This window comes from Mastomys coucha, unplaced genomic scaffold (genome assembly GCF_008632895.1).
Source record: "Mastomys coucha isolate ucsf_1 unplaced genomic scaffold, UCSF_Mcou_1 pScaffold20, whole genome shotgun sequence".
NCBI classification, from domain to species: domain Eukaryota; kingdom Metazoa; phylum Chordata; class Mammalia; order Rodentia; family Muridae; genus Mastomys; species Mastomys coucha.
The window spans coordinates 51,143,700-51,161,642 of record NW_022196903.1 but is presented as its reverse complement, the minus strand read 5'-3'; the positions used below and the strand labels follow the sequence as shown (position 1 = coordinate 51,161,642).

The 17,943-nt window shown below is 39.6% G+C and overlaps 1 protein-coding gene across 8 annotated transcripts in view; it reads left to right on the top strand.

The window, feature by feature from the left end:
- Positions 1-17,943, top strand: part of Pde1c (phosphodiesterase 1C) — a 454,206-nt gene that overhangs the window by 411,017 nt on the left and 25,246 nt on the right. For 2 of the 8 annotated variants that reach the window (XM_031382006.1, XM_031382009.1), the window contains one exon: positions 5,329-8,201. The exons of the other annotated variants lie outside the window; for them this stretch is intronic. In XM_031382006.1, coding sequence (XP_031237866.1) covers positions 5,329-5,342 — 14 coding nt within the window. In that variant the 3' untranslated portion in view covers positions 5,343-8,201. Of the gene's footprint in view, positions 1-5,328; positions 8,202-17,943 lie in introns of those variants that run through there. 8 annotated transcript variants of the gene reach the window in all.

Genomic DNA, 17,943 nt, shown 5'->3' with positions numbered 1-17,943 from the left:
TAAGATATTTAAGCAAGCCTTTTTAAAATTACTTTAATTCTTTGATACTATTTATGATTGTTCCTTTAAAATCTGTGTCCTGGGGCTCATCTAAGTAGTTCTCATTAGAGAATACTGCTATGGTACTACTGTGATTGATGAGAGCCATGCTATCTTGGCCATTAATGTTGTTTTTATGATTTGACCTGGGTATGTGGACTTCTTTCTTTGGTTGAATGTCTGGTGTGAGACTCTATCCTGTCTTATATTAAGCCAGTACAGAAGTTATGGGGTAAAGCTGGAGGATGAACTATTTAATTGGACCAGGCAAATGGCAGCAGGACTGGAGTTTTGCAAATATGTGTTGAGATGACATCAGGCAGTGGGAAAAATGAGAGAGGGAAAGAAGGTGTCTCAACAGTCAAAGATGCCTTGGGAACAAACCAGGTATGAAGGTCACAGATCTAGAGCTAGGCATGTGGGTGTGAGTGGAAACAAGTGGGTTGAAGGATGGATAATGGAAGAAGTGACTTACCAGGTAAAGACAGCCTGTGAACTAAGTGGGTTCCTAAGCTGTGGCTCTGGATCTAAGTTTCAATAGTGGGAAGATGACGTTTTTGATGAAAAAAAATGATTTTTTTAAACTAATATTAGTATCCAGAACATATAAAAAGAACATATAAAAAGAAAATGGTAATAACAAAATATATATTCATTTGTTTCTCTACTAGAGAAAAATTGTACTTTGTCAGGTTTTGTGCAAACAATTAGAGAAACAAAAGTAACTGTATTTCCCCAGATAAACTCTATCGATTTTTATTAAAACCTTAAAACAAACAAAAAATCCCAATTTATTTTGAAATAATATATACTGACCCAAGGCTGTCTATATTTTGAATGCCATGTCTTAACTACATACGCATAATCTCAAGAAATGTGTCAAATGTCCATGCTCAGTATTTATCTTAGAGCTCTCATAGGAAGAAATTCCTGATTTCCAAGTGAAGATATATGTGTTTCTAAACACTAGATTGCTACAATACATGATATTTGTACTCTGCACTTTGTCATGAACCATCATGAAGTCATCAGAATTAATTCTTTTTCCTCTTCCATGTTGAAGCAGCCAGTGATTTCCTGAACTAATATACCTGAGGAAAGCATGAAGTACTGTTGGGCTGTTTCAGATCGGGACTCTGTCCCACAAACTTTTCAGAAGACCTTTCTTAATCTTCATGGTCCTGGTTCCTTCTGGGATTCACAAATCCAAAGACTGTAAAAAGAACACTGTCTTGTATGGAGAATGCGCATTACCCACACCATTATTAGTGCAGGTCCCTGCAAGACTTACTGACATGGCAGTAGTAACTAGGGCCCTGCAGTGGGAAATGTAGCACTTTACCTACAAGAAAGTGAAAACAAAAAGACATATTGACTCCTAACAGGACATGGAAAGGTAACATTCCAGATTTGCAAGGAAAGCACATGCTACACAAAGGAAGAGGGAAACAGCAAAGGAACAGACAAGCTAAATGACATCACCATTAACAGTGGTGCAACAAGAACAGGAAAGCTTAATGACATCACCATTAACAGTGGTGCATCAAGAACAGGAAAGCTAAATGACATCACCATTTACGGTGGTTATGATTGCTCCATGGATCAAAAAGAGAGGCAGGATGGGGGCAAACATGAGACCCAGGAATCTACCATGAGTAAAAACTACAGAAGTTTTTTGTGTTTGGGGTCAGATGGGGCACTCTGCGGAACATAGATAACCTTGCTATCTATGGCATATAGATGGCATAGGTCAGCCTTCTAGAAGTTATAATCCCATGTCCATCTATCCTTGTTTATCTTTTTCTACCATCTACTAATTCAGCTATCCATTTATCTGACTAGCTCTGCTAGACTATGTGAGTACAGTATTTTGTTTAAATGCTGTGACATTGATAGTATATGCAGTTGAATTAATGTAGAATAATTCTTCAACAATCTTAGCCTTTACTGAGGGTACAAGAGAAAATGTACACATTGAAAATAATCCTTTAAAGCAGATGCCATAACCTGAGACCAGAACAATGAAGTATGTACCTGTATAGAGTCTAATAAATCTCTAAAATAATGATTTTCTTAGTATGTCTTAGTATTCTTATTAATAAAATATAAAACAAATACTTATTTGTATCCCAGAAGAATATAGTTAAAATTGACAGTTAAAATTGGGTATTGGCTTTTGATTTGTTTGTTTTTTTACTGTTTATTCTCTTCATTTTTTTTTATATTTAACATTTTCCAGATCTTTGCTTTGAAATTTTCAAATCTTGCTATACAGCTTTGAAATTTTCATTGATTCCATATGGAGACAGCCACAGTGTTTTTCCACTTGAAATTATGGACTTGGCCACTAAACTGTCCTCAGCCAACTCAGCTTTCTTCTGTGAAGTTGAATCAGGCTATTAGAAAACATAAACCCAAGAAAAATGTAAAAGAAATATGTTTGCAATGAATTATGTTTACAGTGCTTTATTTAAGGCCAGGGTCATATTCTTAGACCATCTCTGCCTGGCTGAGGCTCAGCTGGTAACCTGAGAATAAACAGTATGAATGATAAACACATTTTAAAAACTATACCAGATTCACTTGAACCTTGACTATTTCTTTAAAACCATGACTTTTAACCCAAATGGCTGTAATAGCCAAACTCAGCATCTCTTGCCAACAGGATGCAGAGGAAGAGTAAGCTAGGCAAGGCCAACCTATTTTAAATTCATCTCCCACTTCTGTAAGAAGTTACTGAGATATCAGTATCCACCACCATGAAGGAAGTACACTTATTTGAATTTTTGTGGCACATGTTTGTGCTTCAGGATTCAAAGCTACCCAAGCTTCCCCTTGTGAGATGTAAGGAGTCTTAGATCAAGGAACAAGGAGGGAACACTTGCCTAAACATTTTCTTTAATCATCCCAAGATGGCCTAGTTCCATTTTAGTTCATGAATCATCCCTTTGAAAGGAAGTACATTCAACATTTTTTTTGGCCTCCAAAGAGTTGACCATGGATTTATTACAACTAACATTTAAAGCAAACTATTGTAACGACAATTCAGTACAGCAGCCTCTCATAATAATTTGTCTTCAGTCTTTATTTTCACGTAGTCTATGGTCCTGCTGAATTTTTTCTCAATTTCCATTTAACGTGACAACAAAATTACAAATCTGAAATGCATAAGCACACATAGGAAGGAGAGTGAGGAGAGGCTCAGGTGTGATTAACAAATTAGGGCAAAGATGTCCTGTGGCAGGTGTCTCCTCTTCAGAGATCAGTTGCACAGACCACCATCCATTTGAGACTTTCTTATATATAGAATATAAAATTTTGCCAAAGCACACTATATTATTTATGTCATGCAGTAAAGGACAAGAAGGTGGACAGAAATAGATGATTTTCCTCCTTTCAAAGAGTCAAGTTTGTCACAAAACATCATCCTCTGAGTAGCTATAAAAATGGACATCTTAGGGTAAAGCACCTTAAATAAAAATTACCCTAAGCAAGCTGTGTGTTGGAGGTTGGGATGATGGCCAGGGATCTGTAATCTCTTGGTCTTTTGCTGTTGATCTTATATATAATAATAACAAACTCACATATTGCTTAAATATATATACTCTCTTTATCCTCACCCCCATAGCCTCCCAACCTTGGCCCAATATTAGAAAAAACTCAGTTGAGGTCTAGAGCCTGAGGAAACACTCATTCCTCTGTTTTACACTTAATCAATGATTAGAAAAGTGGGAAGATCTAAGACCCTGAATGGACATTATTCCATCTCTGGAACAACTTCTGACAGCAGGCCACTGATAACCCAGACTACTTGCAATATTGGAGGACTGTCACACTCCTTGTTAGCTAAACAGGCAGAGCCTAGTAAGTTTAATGATGGTGCTTTTGAGTAAATTATCCTCAGCTTCCTTCTAACCAAAGTGTCGTATTTTAAACAAAACAAAACCCTTATGCCATCCATCATAACAAAAATTGAGTTTTGTAGGAGAGGGCCCAGGGGTATCTGTGAATGTGATGAGTACCACCTATAAGAAGTCACGTTTATGTATGACCTTAAGCTGATAGTGGCAGGGCCTGAGCACTAAGAAGGGAGATCCAGTTTTTAATTCCCTTGTGGATCAAACTGTATAAGCTATGGAAAAATTCTAACCCTCACTGTTAGCTTTTGTCATGTCTCTGTCCCTTGCTGCCAAGTGCTGTCAATAGAGAGGGACTGACCCAAGGGGTAGGTTGTTTTTTTTGTTTTTTTCTATTATTTCTCCCAAATGGGTGCAGTTGCTAATGGTAAACATAGCAAACATAAAGCCCTGAATAAAAAGGAACAGCAGGAGGTCGGGATCAATGGCCCCTGGAAAACTGAGAATTGGCTATAATTACAATAGATCAGAAGGGGCTGTCCTATCTTCCAACTAGTTTTCTGCCTAATTTCAGCTAAGTCTTATTTAGGAAAGTATCTTTAAATTTGAAGGGGAAGCTTTCCTTGTCCTGAGATTACTTCTAAGACTGCTATAGATGAAGCTATTACCCTTCCAGGAGTCTGGAACTTTACACTGTCATTCCTTTGGGCCCCTGCACAGCAGGGAACTTTTTAAACCGGGAAAGATGACTTGCTGGAATACCAGTGCCTGCCAGTCCTACAGGGACTGTTGTTTTACATTTCTTCCAGGACCTTTGAGGATACATGGGATAGAGTTCACCAGGTGAAAAAAGATCCCACTATTGTCTATTTCCATTAACTTACTTCTGTTTCCATCTTTGTTTTCTTCTTTGACTCTTACTCTGGATGCGTTTGCATGATGATTTGGGCTGGGGCATTTCTTGTTTGGAATGTTTTGGGGAAGCTTCTGTAAATGGGACAAATATTCTGAGAAGGTTTCTCTTTGCCTGGAAACAAGATTAGAGCAATCCTATTTCTTCTGATCCCACTGACCATTGAAATACTCTAGCCAGACCCTCCACCACTGTCCTCTCCATGACAAAATAAAGTGACTTATTAAACAGTGCTTGAGCTGAATGCCTGTAGACCCAGCTTAAACAGCCCTTGTGTCTGTATGTATGTGTTGGGGGGCTTAAGGTTTCCTGCTGAGATTCTCCTTACAAATAGAATGAATCTCATTTTGGAGAGCAGAGCTCTCCTGTTTCTCAACTGGTTTTCTGCCAAGATTAGTCTGAACTGTTGCATTGACTGCCTTGACTTTTTGGCCCTAGATTTTCTTCTCCTGAGACCTGAGGGTAGAGGGGGAGGGAAGGCAGCATTGACACTTTTCTTTTTCTTTTTCTTTCTTTCAGATCCAGAAGAGTAAAAAAGACCTCACATAGACTGAGGCTGCCAGTGTCTCCCGCCATTTTAGCTGAGCTTCTCCATTCTCCTTCTTCCACAAAGACTCATATCTGGGGAAGGTGTACAGCTTTCAAAACCAAGTCCCACATTTGGCCTTCTCTTATCCTCCCAGAGGCCTCTGGGGGTTGGCTTGAGGTCTTAGAATTCTGGGGGATTTCTTTCCCTGAACACACAAAACTGACGTGTGGTTCCTTATGTTCTGTTTATTTTCATTTTGGTTTCATCCCATCCCCACCCCAGCAGAAATTAAACATGAAAGGCCATTTTACAATCCGTTGCTAATAATCTGACTTTCTGGACCTGGTGAAAAGTTCACATCTCGGATGTGCTGAATGAGGCCTGGAGACTGTCATTTTATTTTTGTTAGTTCTGTTATTTTAGACTATTGCCTTTCACACTGGCTCCTGATGGTGAATACAGCCAGGCTGGCCTTCATTACAACTAAAATGAAATACCAACCTCTGATTCTTTTTTTTTTCTTATCAGTTAAGAACTTTCATTTTTTTTTCCAGTTTACTTTATGACTTAAAATTAAGAACAACATTTCCCATGAAACTGTTTTTTAAGAGGAGCTTATCCTGTAGGTCTCTGTATTTGATGCTTAATTTATTATCTATAAATCCATAAATATAAACTTGAATGTGTTAGCTGATGATCATACTGCCAAGTGGGCTCCCCAGTGACTTTACTGGGTAGTACCAATCACTACAATGTCCCTCATATGTTGACCACTGTCTGCTCATTTTCTTTTGAATATCTGTAAATTTGCCTCATTAATTTAAAAATATTTTAGAAAGGGAAGTGGCCCAGAATCAGAGAGATGAGTCAGATAATAGCTTTCATTTAAGTGAGATTTTAACACAACAAAGGAGTTGATTAATAGCACAAATAGAAAATAAAGATAAGATACTTGGCAGGGAAAGGGAATAAAAGTAGATTGTCCTGAAGCCAAACAGAAAGTGGGATCCAGTGAAATGCAAGGAAGGTATGATTTTTCTCCCATTGTTTGATTTGGATGTATTTTTATTATATAGTTTTAGGTCCCTTTTGAACATAATGCATGTCTTATAGGATTAATGTCAAGAAAAAAAAATGAACAAGGTGATGGGCTTAGATGATTTCCACAGATTTAATTTCTACAGTAAAAGCATAAAGTCAGATATTTTAAAGTATCTGTATTGATGAAACAAGTTACTGGTGTTTCTTTAGAGGTTAAAGAAGACTGTGTATGGGCCTTAGGACCTCTTGGCTCACAGAAACAGGCTTCAGCAGGAAGATGGGAAGAAAGTTGTTGCCTGGAACACACAGAACCTGATGTTCACCAACTTTTCTCTGTTGGTTGTATATTTGGCCTCACCACAACACTGAAAACACTTCTTCATTACTCTACCTGCTTTCCTAACTAAATTGTGAGATTTCAGATTTAAATGACTTTGGGAGCATAGAGGGCCAAATGTATGATTAGTATAAGCCATGTAATATCTAAGTATTGGAATACAGGGTAGTTTGATGGGCAGTGATATCTATGAGACAGTAAGAAAGATTAAGAATGTTGGGGTACTGGAGAGACTTGGCTGTAAGGCAAGAGTGAGAATGCTCAGGAAATGGTGAGGCTGGGTATTAGTAAAGAGTAACGATGGGGAGGAACTGTTGTGGGAGATGCCATGGTCAAAAGGCAGCGGCAGCCCAGTATCATGGGTCATGTCTATGCTGTATAGGAACAGTGGTTATAGGTACACAGGATTTTATGTAAATCTCCTCCAAAGTTTTGCACACTGGCTTCTAACTCAGATATTTACCCTGCACTAGTGAAAGAAAATGTGCTTATGAGCAGCATGCCACCCAGGGTTCACTGGATTGCAAGCTATGGTCTTAAAGGTAGAATGATTCTGTGTGTCAATTAAATGCAATCGAGTGTGTATAATTTATACCTTTGGAACATGGGCCTTTTACCTCACATCTATTCTGTATTTTTGTATTTGAAGCACTTGGGCAGTTGATATAGAATGCCTACTGCTTCATTTTATAATATAGCAAATAACACTAAACAATATTTAAAAAGAAATAGGAATATAGCCATTTCTCTAGAATCAATGAAGATGTAAATGATTTAAATTTGCTGTTAGACATTAATCAGCTGAAAAACAATGGTTAGCTTAGAACATATGCTTAGTTTAGAACAAACACCCAGAAGGAACAAAAGCTCTGCTAACTTAGTCTCAGCTTCAATCTCTCAAGTGTTAAAGCACACTGAATAAAAATGCAAAGCCATTTGTTTAAAAACACATTACTATACTCTAAACTCATCCTAGATCTGACAACACATTAGAATAATTATTCCAAGTCAGTATTCACAAGAAAAAAAACAATATTTCCAAAGCTCTAGCATTTTTATATGGGTTTTGCTTTTCTTGAAACAACTTCTTCCAAGTTTAGCATTGATATCCAACCAGCATCATCCCTCTACCCCAATCATCATCTGTTCATGTGCACAGTATAGACTTGCACACCAGAGTTACAATAAGAAACTGTGGACACAGATGTGGCCTCATACTCACTAGTATTATAATAAATACTTTCCATGTTCCTGAGTATAACATGATAACTGGAGTCATCACTTGCGTTGTATCTTCATATCACCAACAAGCCTATACCAAGTTATGTCACTATGGTCTCATCCAGGGACAGAGGGACTGATCCTTATGGAGTTCTGGTTTTCATTTCTTATTTGTAGCTGCCTTTCCTAGTCTGTGAGTCCCAATAGCTTACGGCATCAATTAAAAGGTGCATTTATAAACCATTAAAGCACTTTTTTCCACTGGCTGTTTTGTTCTTGAAACTTTTAAGAAACTCTTGAAGACATCTGACAGGATTCTGTGCACTTCTACCTTTAACCATTAAAGTCATCATGATAAGCACCAAAGCCAAAGGCAATCTAGTGTTGCAGATTCATCTCATTTGTAGAATTTCACACATTATATTTTCCAACTCCACCCATGCCATTAGAAAGTGTAAGAATGAGAAGGAAAGGATAATGTTATCGTACAATGTGAGGGGAAGTGGCTATTTTGTTCTCCATATTCTGGCATTTGGGAACCTGAACTTTTCTCATGGATAACTTTTCCTTACACAGACTTAGTGAGTCAGTAGGAGGATAGATGGATAGACAAATAAGGTATATCTTCTTCTGGTGTTTGTTAATATGTGAGTAGATATTTTGAGAATGAGAAACATTTTATAATGTTCTCCCAATGAGTGTGGAGAAAAGAAATAATAAAAAGTAGAAAATCATTTTCATGATGAGACAGAGAATATTCCAGAACTGAAAGTCTGAGTGTAGCATAATTTTCCAAATAAAAGACTTTGGGAGAGTACCTATATTCCGTCAGACACTTTATTCTAACACTGAGATGCCCACCCACACTGCACGAATTAAAGTCCAGGTCTGTCATGGTGCCTGGTATTCAGCCAACACTCAGGAAGCATGGGACCACTGTCAGGTGGAATCACACTGTCCCCTTTCAATTCAAGGTACAAATTTCCTTTACAACATATCCCACACCTCCTCCTTCCATATGGCTGTACTCATGAGACTTGGATTCTGGATAAAGGCAGACATACTCGAATCACAACAGAGAGGAAACAGCAGACTATTTGGGGAAATTGTTAGAGCTAACAAGTGCATGAAAATAGATTAAAATATTTTCCATAGCCTTTAAATTTGAGAAACAACAACAACAACGGCTAAATCAATCAATCAGTCAATCAATCAATCAATGAAATGAATTTCTTCAGAGACTGAACCAAAAGGGATGATGCCACAGACTTGGAGGAAACGCTCATGACTCTGCTTAGACTTGGACTTTCTTGAAACAAATAGAAAATGCTATCCATGCAGCATGAGAAATCACTGCAGGGTCTGCTCTGCCAGAGTGGTGGGCACAACGCCCAGCTGCAGCGAATCTGAGTGTTATTGAATATAATGTTTCAATAATGATGTTATATTGGTTCTTATTCTTGAACAAATGGAAAATTATACTTGTAATCCATCAACAGCGATCCATGATTAAAGGCCTCATTATCACTGAGAAAGAGAGCATAATGAGCTGCCAGTAATGAACAGCAACAATGTTCCTGTGAAACCAGGAGACTCATTACCCCATGTCCAAGCAGAAACACTGCTGGGTGCAGAGGTAGCCCTGGAGTCAGGATGTAACTGGGGCTATCTACTGATTTGCTGAAGTGTTTAACAAATGTGAGTAAGGTTAGAAAAATATGAGGTCCTCATTGGATATTTGTATGGGGAATGTGCTCTCAAGGAGTTCTCCTGTGATAAGCAAAACCAGCTTCGTTTAAGAACTTGTTTTCTCAGGAAACGGGGCAGTGGGAGACCTGGTCTGAGAAGTTCATGGTCAGGCTTTAAAGATTGAAGTCCTGATTATCTTCTTATATCAACCCTGCTTTCCATTTTCACTCAAAATATTGGCACACATATTAGAGATGAGTTAGCATTTATTCTGGCTTTTGTTCAAGTGGAACTGGGTTCACACTGTCAGGGGCAGGTTCCCCTGATAACACCTCTTTCCAAACTAAGGGGCCATTACAGAGTCAGGAACAGTAGAATGGTGGGACTTTTCAGTTCAACCAGAACACATTTGCCTAGTCTCTCTCCTGGGGATCCCTCTGCCCTCTGGGTGATTGTCGACTATAACAGTCCACAGTCAGTGTCAGTACTGAGCATCTTTTTCGGAGTGCTCAGGCTCAGCCATTGCCTCTGAGGCCCCTGCATGTACTCACTCTTCATGGGAGCTGATATCTACACTTGCAAAAGCACTCGCAGGCAAGCTCACTAGAGCTCTGTGGCTGGAATGGCTTTTAACTAAGTGTTCAGGAATCATACCTGTGCTTAGATCTGCTCTTCTTATGTGCACTAGACTAGGGAGGGGGCTTTGTATACTGCTACCCTTGTCTTCAAATAGGTATATGTGTGATATGTGTGGTGATATAAAAAAAAATCACACATTAATACATATATAGCTTTACAGTGAAAATCTACAGCCATATATATCATCCAGTGATGGATTCTAGAAACAGACTGTAGAGAATTCCTTTCTTTTTTTTCTTCTTCTTCTTGTTTTGATGCTATTTTATACAATTTTATATGCTGTAAGATTTTAAACTATTTTTGCTATTTTCATTTGTAGATCTTGGCTCTTGTGTTCCCCTGTACAGCAACACCCCTGCTTCACTTTTGAAGTATCCTCTCCCTGCATCCTGCCCTTCCCGTTGTGGTTTCTTGTGTGTCTCTCATTTTCTGTCATTTCCCAAGTCTCTTCAGTGGTTTCTGCCCAGATAGGCCATGCTACTTGCAGTATGATCTGAGCACAGAGAAACACAAAAGAATGGGGAGGTGGGACACATTCTCTAGTGTAATCCAAATGAGGATGTGGTAAGTGTCTAAAGCAAAGTGAAGCTATATGGGGAGGAAGGGATAGGTTGGTGAAGGGAAGTAAGGACAAGGAAATTATTCAAAGGGAGGAAATTATTCAAAGCAAGGTGAATCACTTCCAGGTTAATACAATGTTTAGTCTTCCTTGATTGTAGGATTTTTTTTTTCTATTACACGTTTTTTTTTTTTCCCCTCTGGATGTTATGTTCTCATCATGAGTCTGTAGACTCACTCATTCCTTGTAGGGAGCTGCCCTGGCCTTGGCTATATGGGAATAGAAGGTAGAAACCCTTCCTAAGCCATAGATTTTGCTGCTGTTCATATCCAGACAGCTAGGTTTGTGGCATGTGTCTAAAATGCTATCAAGAACACTTAGCAGAACTCTGAAGAAGGAGGGCTGCAAGTCCTACCAGGCTTTTCTCAGATTATGCCACAACCTAGTTATTGGGGAGGGGGATTAGGAAATGTATTGTTGTGTACTGCCGGCGCCTGTCCAAAAGGAAGATGAGAAATGGCTTGTCTTTACTTCATGGCACAATATCATGTACTTCCCTGATGTGAGTGAATCTCGGGCAGACGTAATGCAGGTTTCAGCTCGCGTTTAGCCATCATGAGCAAAGGAATGGCCATCCATTCTAAGGAAAAGTGTTCTGACCCCTATGGTGCTGTTCCTTCATGCGAAAAGTTGTTCACACATTGTAACATCACACCTCCAATTGCAAAATCAAAGCACGGGATTCATGTAAAACAGAGAGTGCCAAACTGCTGTTAAAAAATTTAAAAATATGTTTATTGTAAATCTTTATTGCACAAAAGAGCCTGATAATCCTTCATGTATAATTCCCCCTAGCTTCTAGTAATAAGTAATTGTATGTTCCTCTAATTGTCAAATAAAAGCATTGGTTAACCTCTTCATTGGAATTTGAAACAAAGAGACGGCTGTGTTTTTCTCATAGTTGTTGTCCACTCTCTGTGCCAAATCTGGGGCTGCCAGAACCCAATCTACCTCCATTACTCGCATTCTCCTGAATCCTGGGTAATGCTCAAATAGCAACTACTTTTACTACACAGTAGAGGTTACTCACAGTAGGCCACCATGTTTGTGTAGTCTTTGTGAGGGTTAAGGTTGTGTTAAATGGGTTATCAAGATCTAAGTTTGCTGTCCTAGAGTTAGGTTGGCTTCAAAGTAATTTTTCACTTAGTACAATGGTATCATAATCCTTAATGCCAACTTTCAAACTCTAAGTTATTTTCTTCCCCTGTTCTTGGAAATGTTTTCCTGTCATTTCAAATAGAGTAGCATTCGTTTGCCCATTATCCTTGTCTATGAGGACAGAAGCCCTTTACTGTCAGAAGATCTGCACCCAGCCACTAAGGGGGCACCCCTTGTGATGATGGAGTGTATCATACAATTACTACTCAGTGTGGCTGCATATTATTCTTACACAGTAGCTCTGCTGTATTACTACCCTCCTTGCCTTTTTATAAGTTGTAATGTTTAGCTATGCACTTCTTCCCCGTGAGATCTGGTTGTTTAATAATAAAAGTGCTGTTATCAGGTCATCAACAAGAACTTAAAGTTACTTGTACTACCCACTACACAATTAATCATTGCCAGTATTTCACTGTTTCCTTAAGGTCTTTGACTGTGCACACTTTACTATGTGTAAACTGTGTTTACATAGTTAAGGTGATGTAGTGTACCTAAGTTATTATTATGACTCATTTCATGTAATATTGGAGTGTAAGCATTATCCTGGTTTTTTTTAAGCTGCCTCACTAATATTTCAGCACAAATAAATGCACTTAATCTTGTAGCTCTAGTACAGTTTACTTACCACCTCTGTGCTGTTGATCAATGAAGTTGGATGTTTTCTGTCTGTATATTAGGTTTTGTCACATTTTAGAATATCATTCCTGGACAAGTTGTTAGATTTTCAGTTATAGGGTTAAAAGTTGCAAATACTGTGAGGGTATCCAATTTCTGAGCACAGACAAATGGTAAAAGAGCTATATTTCAGCAGCATAAAATGCTGATGTGTGAAGAGCTCTTATTTATTGTATTTTGTGAAGAGAAGACAAGTCTTGCCAGAGCAAACATAGATCTGATGGTGTAGTGTGGGAAAGTGCACTGCTGGTATGAGCTCTGGTCATGCATGCATTGCTGGAGAAAAACCCTTTGGGAAACTCAGTTGGAGATCTCCTAAACTGTCAGTGATTCTACAAAGAAAGAGAACTTGATGCCCTTTCTTTTAGGATATAAAAAGGAGAAACGAGTGATCATTTGTTCTGAGACATCAGCCAACTACAGTGGCTGAATAGAACACAACAATGTCGGCATATATACTTAGCAACAATGGCCAGAAAGTTATGGTTACTATAAGAGTAGGCATTTATAACGTGCTCAAACACATAGATTTAAACTGCCTACTATGTCAACATCCTTTCCCGTCCTGGCCTTCCTACACCCATGCTGCCCTGTGAGTTGTATTTACAACGGTACTGTTCATAAGGAGGATACTTGGACTCCCGGGGCACTTCAGTCATTCTTTCCCCTCAGGCTTGTGCTTGTGTTACCCGTTTTTTTGTAGAAGGGAAATGAGTTGTTTGAGTTAAGTCACAAATCATTGGGGTTTCTCACTAACCTCAGGCTGTCCTGTCTTAGGAATGTGTGTTCACCTTGTGGGTGGCAGCCTTGACTGTCACTTCCATCTCTGTCCCATTTCCAGTCTCCTGAATAATTGGATTCATTGCCTTTTAGCTGAAGGAACCAAGGACATTAATTTGAAATATCTGAAAGCTATTTGTTTGTCAAAAGACACCAGTCACATGAGTTGCCCTGGTGACATTTCTGCCCCTAGCTGACTGATTAGGTTGTTTACTCTCTAAACATTCACTGTAGATCAAGGACAATTTAATTCTTAGCTTTAATAGTCTCCTTTCCGACCAGGCAGTGGTGGTGCATGCCTTTAAACCCAGTACCTGGGAGGCAGAGGCAGGTGGATTTCTGAGTTCGAGGCCAGTCTGGTCTACAGAGGGAGTTCCAGGATAGCCAGGACTATACAGAGAAACCCTGTCTTGAAACATGCCCCCCCCAAAAAAAAAACCCAAAAAACAAAAACAAACAAAAAAAACATAAAATTCTCCTTTCCAAACATGACATATTTCCATGTATGTATGTGCATTGCATTATTAGCACTGACAAACACACACACACACACACACACACACACTTCCCTTAAAATAAAAACCAAACACTAACAAACATTATTACACCCCAGGGTTTACAAAGCATACTTGCATGAGTATTCTTACCTGACCCTCAAAATTTTATCCTGAAACTGATGTTTATAAAGCTTACTAGTTGACAAAAACAAAATAAAGTCTGTTTCGATATACTTGCTTATCCTTTTGTATGTCCTGCCTACTTATAAAATATTTGAGAAGTCTAAAGACTCATAACTTGAATACACCTTTTAAATTAAGAAAGCAGAATAAAGGCTGGGAAGATGACACACATAGTTGATAAAATGTTCACCTTGAGAACATAATCACAAGTTTCATTTCCAGAACCCACATTAAAGAAAAGCTGGGTGGGGTGGTGCATGCTTTTAATCCCAGTACTTGAAAGGTGAAGATAGGTGGATCCCTGGGCATTGCTGAACAATCAGCCTATTGTGTGTGTATGTGAGGAGACACCATGACTAAGGCAACATTTCATAAGAGGAAGAATTCAATTTGGGCTCTAGACGGTAGTAAGTTCATGACTATCATGGCAGGAAGCAGACAGGTATGACACTGGAGCAATACCTGACAGCTTTATATCCTGATACAAACTCAGCAGGAAGAGAGGGGGGTGAGGTAAAGAAAAATAGACAGAGAATGAGAGACGGGGGAGGGAGAGACAGAGACTGAGAGCAGGTCTGGTGTGGGCATTTGAAACCTCAAAATCCACCCCCAGTGACACAACTCCTATAACAAGACCTTACCTACTCTAACAAAACCAGAGCTCCTAATTCTTCCCAGTTTCACTAGCCAGGGGATCAAGCATCCAAACTGAATGAGACTATGGGGGCTCTTATCATTCAAACCACCATACCTACTCAATGAATTCCAGACCATTGAAATTCTCTGTTCTAAAAACATGGTGGACAGTGACTGAATGAATGGCAACTGATGTTGTACTGTGGCCCACACACTTATGTGTGCATGCACACATACATGTACACATGAACACACATACATATATAGAAAGAACAAGAAGGGTCAGAGGGCAGAAAAAAGAAAAAGCAGAGTAAGAGTGGAGTGATAAAGGAACACTAATAGCCCAAGAAACTGTCTTTATGTGAAAATGCAGGCCAAAGAGTCTCCCCAGTTCCCAGTAATAAGTCATAAACCAGATCTAAGTTTTCTGGAAACCTAAAGATGTATGAGCAGAAATTACTTAAAAATCCATAGCATCTGTGAAGCCAAAGCACATTGGTGGTTCATAAGAAAGATGATTCCTCTCTTCAACTCAAAACAGTCTCTTCACTGAGTATTCACAATGAAAGTGCCAGGCCAAGCCCATCCCACCAATACTTCATTCCTGATTAAAGAGCTCAAATGTCTGCATATGGCATTGTGACCCTCACTATCACCAAGGCTGACAAACACTGACAGAGTGAATATGGAGTCCCTGATGGAGCTGCCACAGGGAATCAAACATTCACTATATGAACATGTGGGGGTCATTCACATCCAAACCACATTTCATTCCCTGGCCCCCATAGGCTTGTAGCCATATCATAAAGCAAAGTGCATTTAGTCTGACTTCAAAAGTCCCCAGTCTTCCACAGTCTCAAGACTGTTTAAAAGTCTAAAGTCTAAAGGCTCAAATCAAAGGGCTTAGATTTTTAGTCCCTTCTATCTCTGTTGACCGCAACACAATTCTCTTTCTTCTGGTGTTTGAAGGTCTCAGTAGACATCTCTCAGCTCTAGTATCTCCAACATCTTGGGGTCACTTACACAATAAGGCTTTACTTTCACAGCTTTAGGCCATGGCCTCTCCAGTCCTGCATGCAGGGGACTCCCTGCCACAAGCCTGCCCTCTGCCAAACTGCAGAGGAAGAGTCTACAACCTCTTTACTCTGGTTTCCTTGACTCTGCACTCAGAATCACAGGGTTGGAATCTGCTCAGTTCTGCTTGCCTGGGGTGGAACTTAACCCCTGCACGTATTTGCATAAATGTTAATTTATTGGTAATTTCCTTTGCTGCACAAGCTCTCCTTTAATTCTCTGGGCTCCTTATTATAAATTGGAAGCATGGTTGAATAGGGTCTCTCCCTGAGGGCACCTCTCCCTTTACTCCATTTTGCATCAGACTTTCTTTAAGCTTTTCATCTGGTAGAGCACAAAACATATGTCCAAGATTAAATTTTCTGGTGATCTTTTTCTTCTCAAACTCTACATTTTGTATTTCTTTTTACCCTGTTAGCTCTTTTTCATTGTAAATCTGCATAAAAATAATCACTAATAACCACATGACAAAGTGAGTACTAAGCAATCTTGAAATCTCCTCGGCCAAGGAATTTAATCCAAAAATTTTCAATTTAGCCTCCAGTAGATTTTTAAGAGAAAGGACAGAAAACAGTCACACGCTTTGCCAAAATATCACAATGGTTGCTAATATTGTTCCCATCTGAAACTTCCTGAGCTGGGTTTCCATCATCCACATTGCTCTTAGCATTACTGTCTTTCAAGATCCTACATGGATGGCCCCTTAAGCCCTGCTTATAGCATTTGATGGCTTTTCTAGCCTGTCTTAGTTATGGTTTACATTGCTGTGAAGAGATACCATGACCAAGGCAACTCTTATAAGGACATTTCAGTCCATTATCATCAAGGTGGGAGCATAGCACTGTCCAGGCAGGCATGGTACAGGAGAAGCTGAGAGTTCTACATCTTCATATGAAGACCACTAGGAGTAGACTGGCTTTCAGGCAGCTAGGAGAATGGTTTTAAAGCCCATACCCACAATGACACACTTCCTCCAGCAAGGACATACCTCCTAATAGTGCCACTCCTGGGCCAAGCATATTCAAATGATCTCAAAGTCCAAAATTCCAAAGTCTTAAACATTTCAAAAAGGGATATGGTTAGTCCTGTCATGCAGTTGGATGCTGGTTCTCCCTTTCCTCTCCCTGCTGTGTAGGTCCAGTTATTGCCACTCTGGATGTGAGAATTCCTCATGAGCTATGTCTAAGGCTTCTGGCCCAGGGCAAGAATTATACAGCATGCCCAGAAATATTTACTGCTTGGCAAAAGTTTCTGCTGACCTTTGTAGGAAAAAAATAGCTTCTGAGAGCTATGTTAGAAGGCCAGACCTTCCAAAGGGAGGGTACCAGGACAACGTGCTGAAAAGTTTGCAGTTCCTGGTTTCTCCAGTGACTGCCATGAAGCAGAGTCTGGGAGAGAGATGAGATGCCAGTGAACCACAGGCTGGGGCTGTCCTATCAAACCATATAATGGGGAAGAGAATACCCATCATATACTACCAAATAAAAGCACCAGTACCATAAATGGGTTACATCATTTGAATTGGTGGCTAAAGGGGTCTCATAGACACGTGAAACGTAACAGGTTATTGTCAAAACTATTGGTTACTCTCTAGAACTTGATGATAAGACCCTGTTGATGAAGGCACCAAATACTTATGTGACAGAACATGGAGAAATCAACCAGAAGTATCACCTCTGCTGACTGCCATTCACAGTGATGGAAAGTACTATACATCCTGCTGGAGGAGAAAATTAATTACTAATCTCACCCACATATCTTACCCTGAAAGCTATAACAGTGACCTGCCAGTGTTATGGGAATCCCACCAGAGATAACCACTCAGGCATAGTTTATAGCCGACTGGAAGTATATATCCCAACTAACTGGGACTATACTCAGGTATACAGAACCTAAGTGTATCCCCAAGTATTTAGAGCAAGGGGCAGAGTCGATCATCAATAGGAGGAGAGGACCTCGGCCCTGTGGGGGTTCTGTGCCCCAGTGTGGGGGAATGCCAGGGCCAGAAAGTAGGAGAGGGCGGGGTGGCGGGCATGGGGAGGGGGGAGGCAACAGG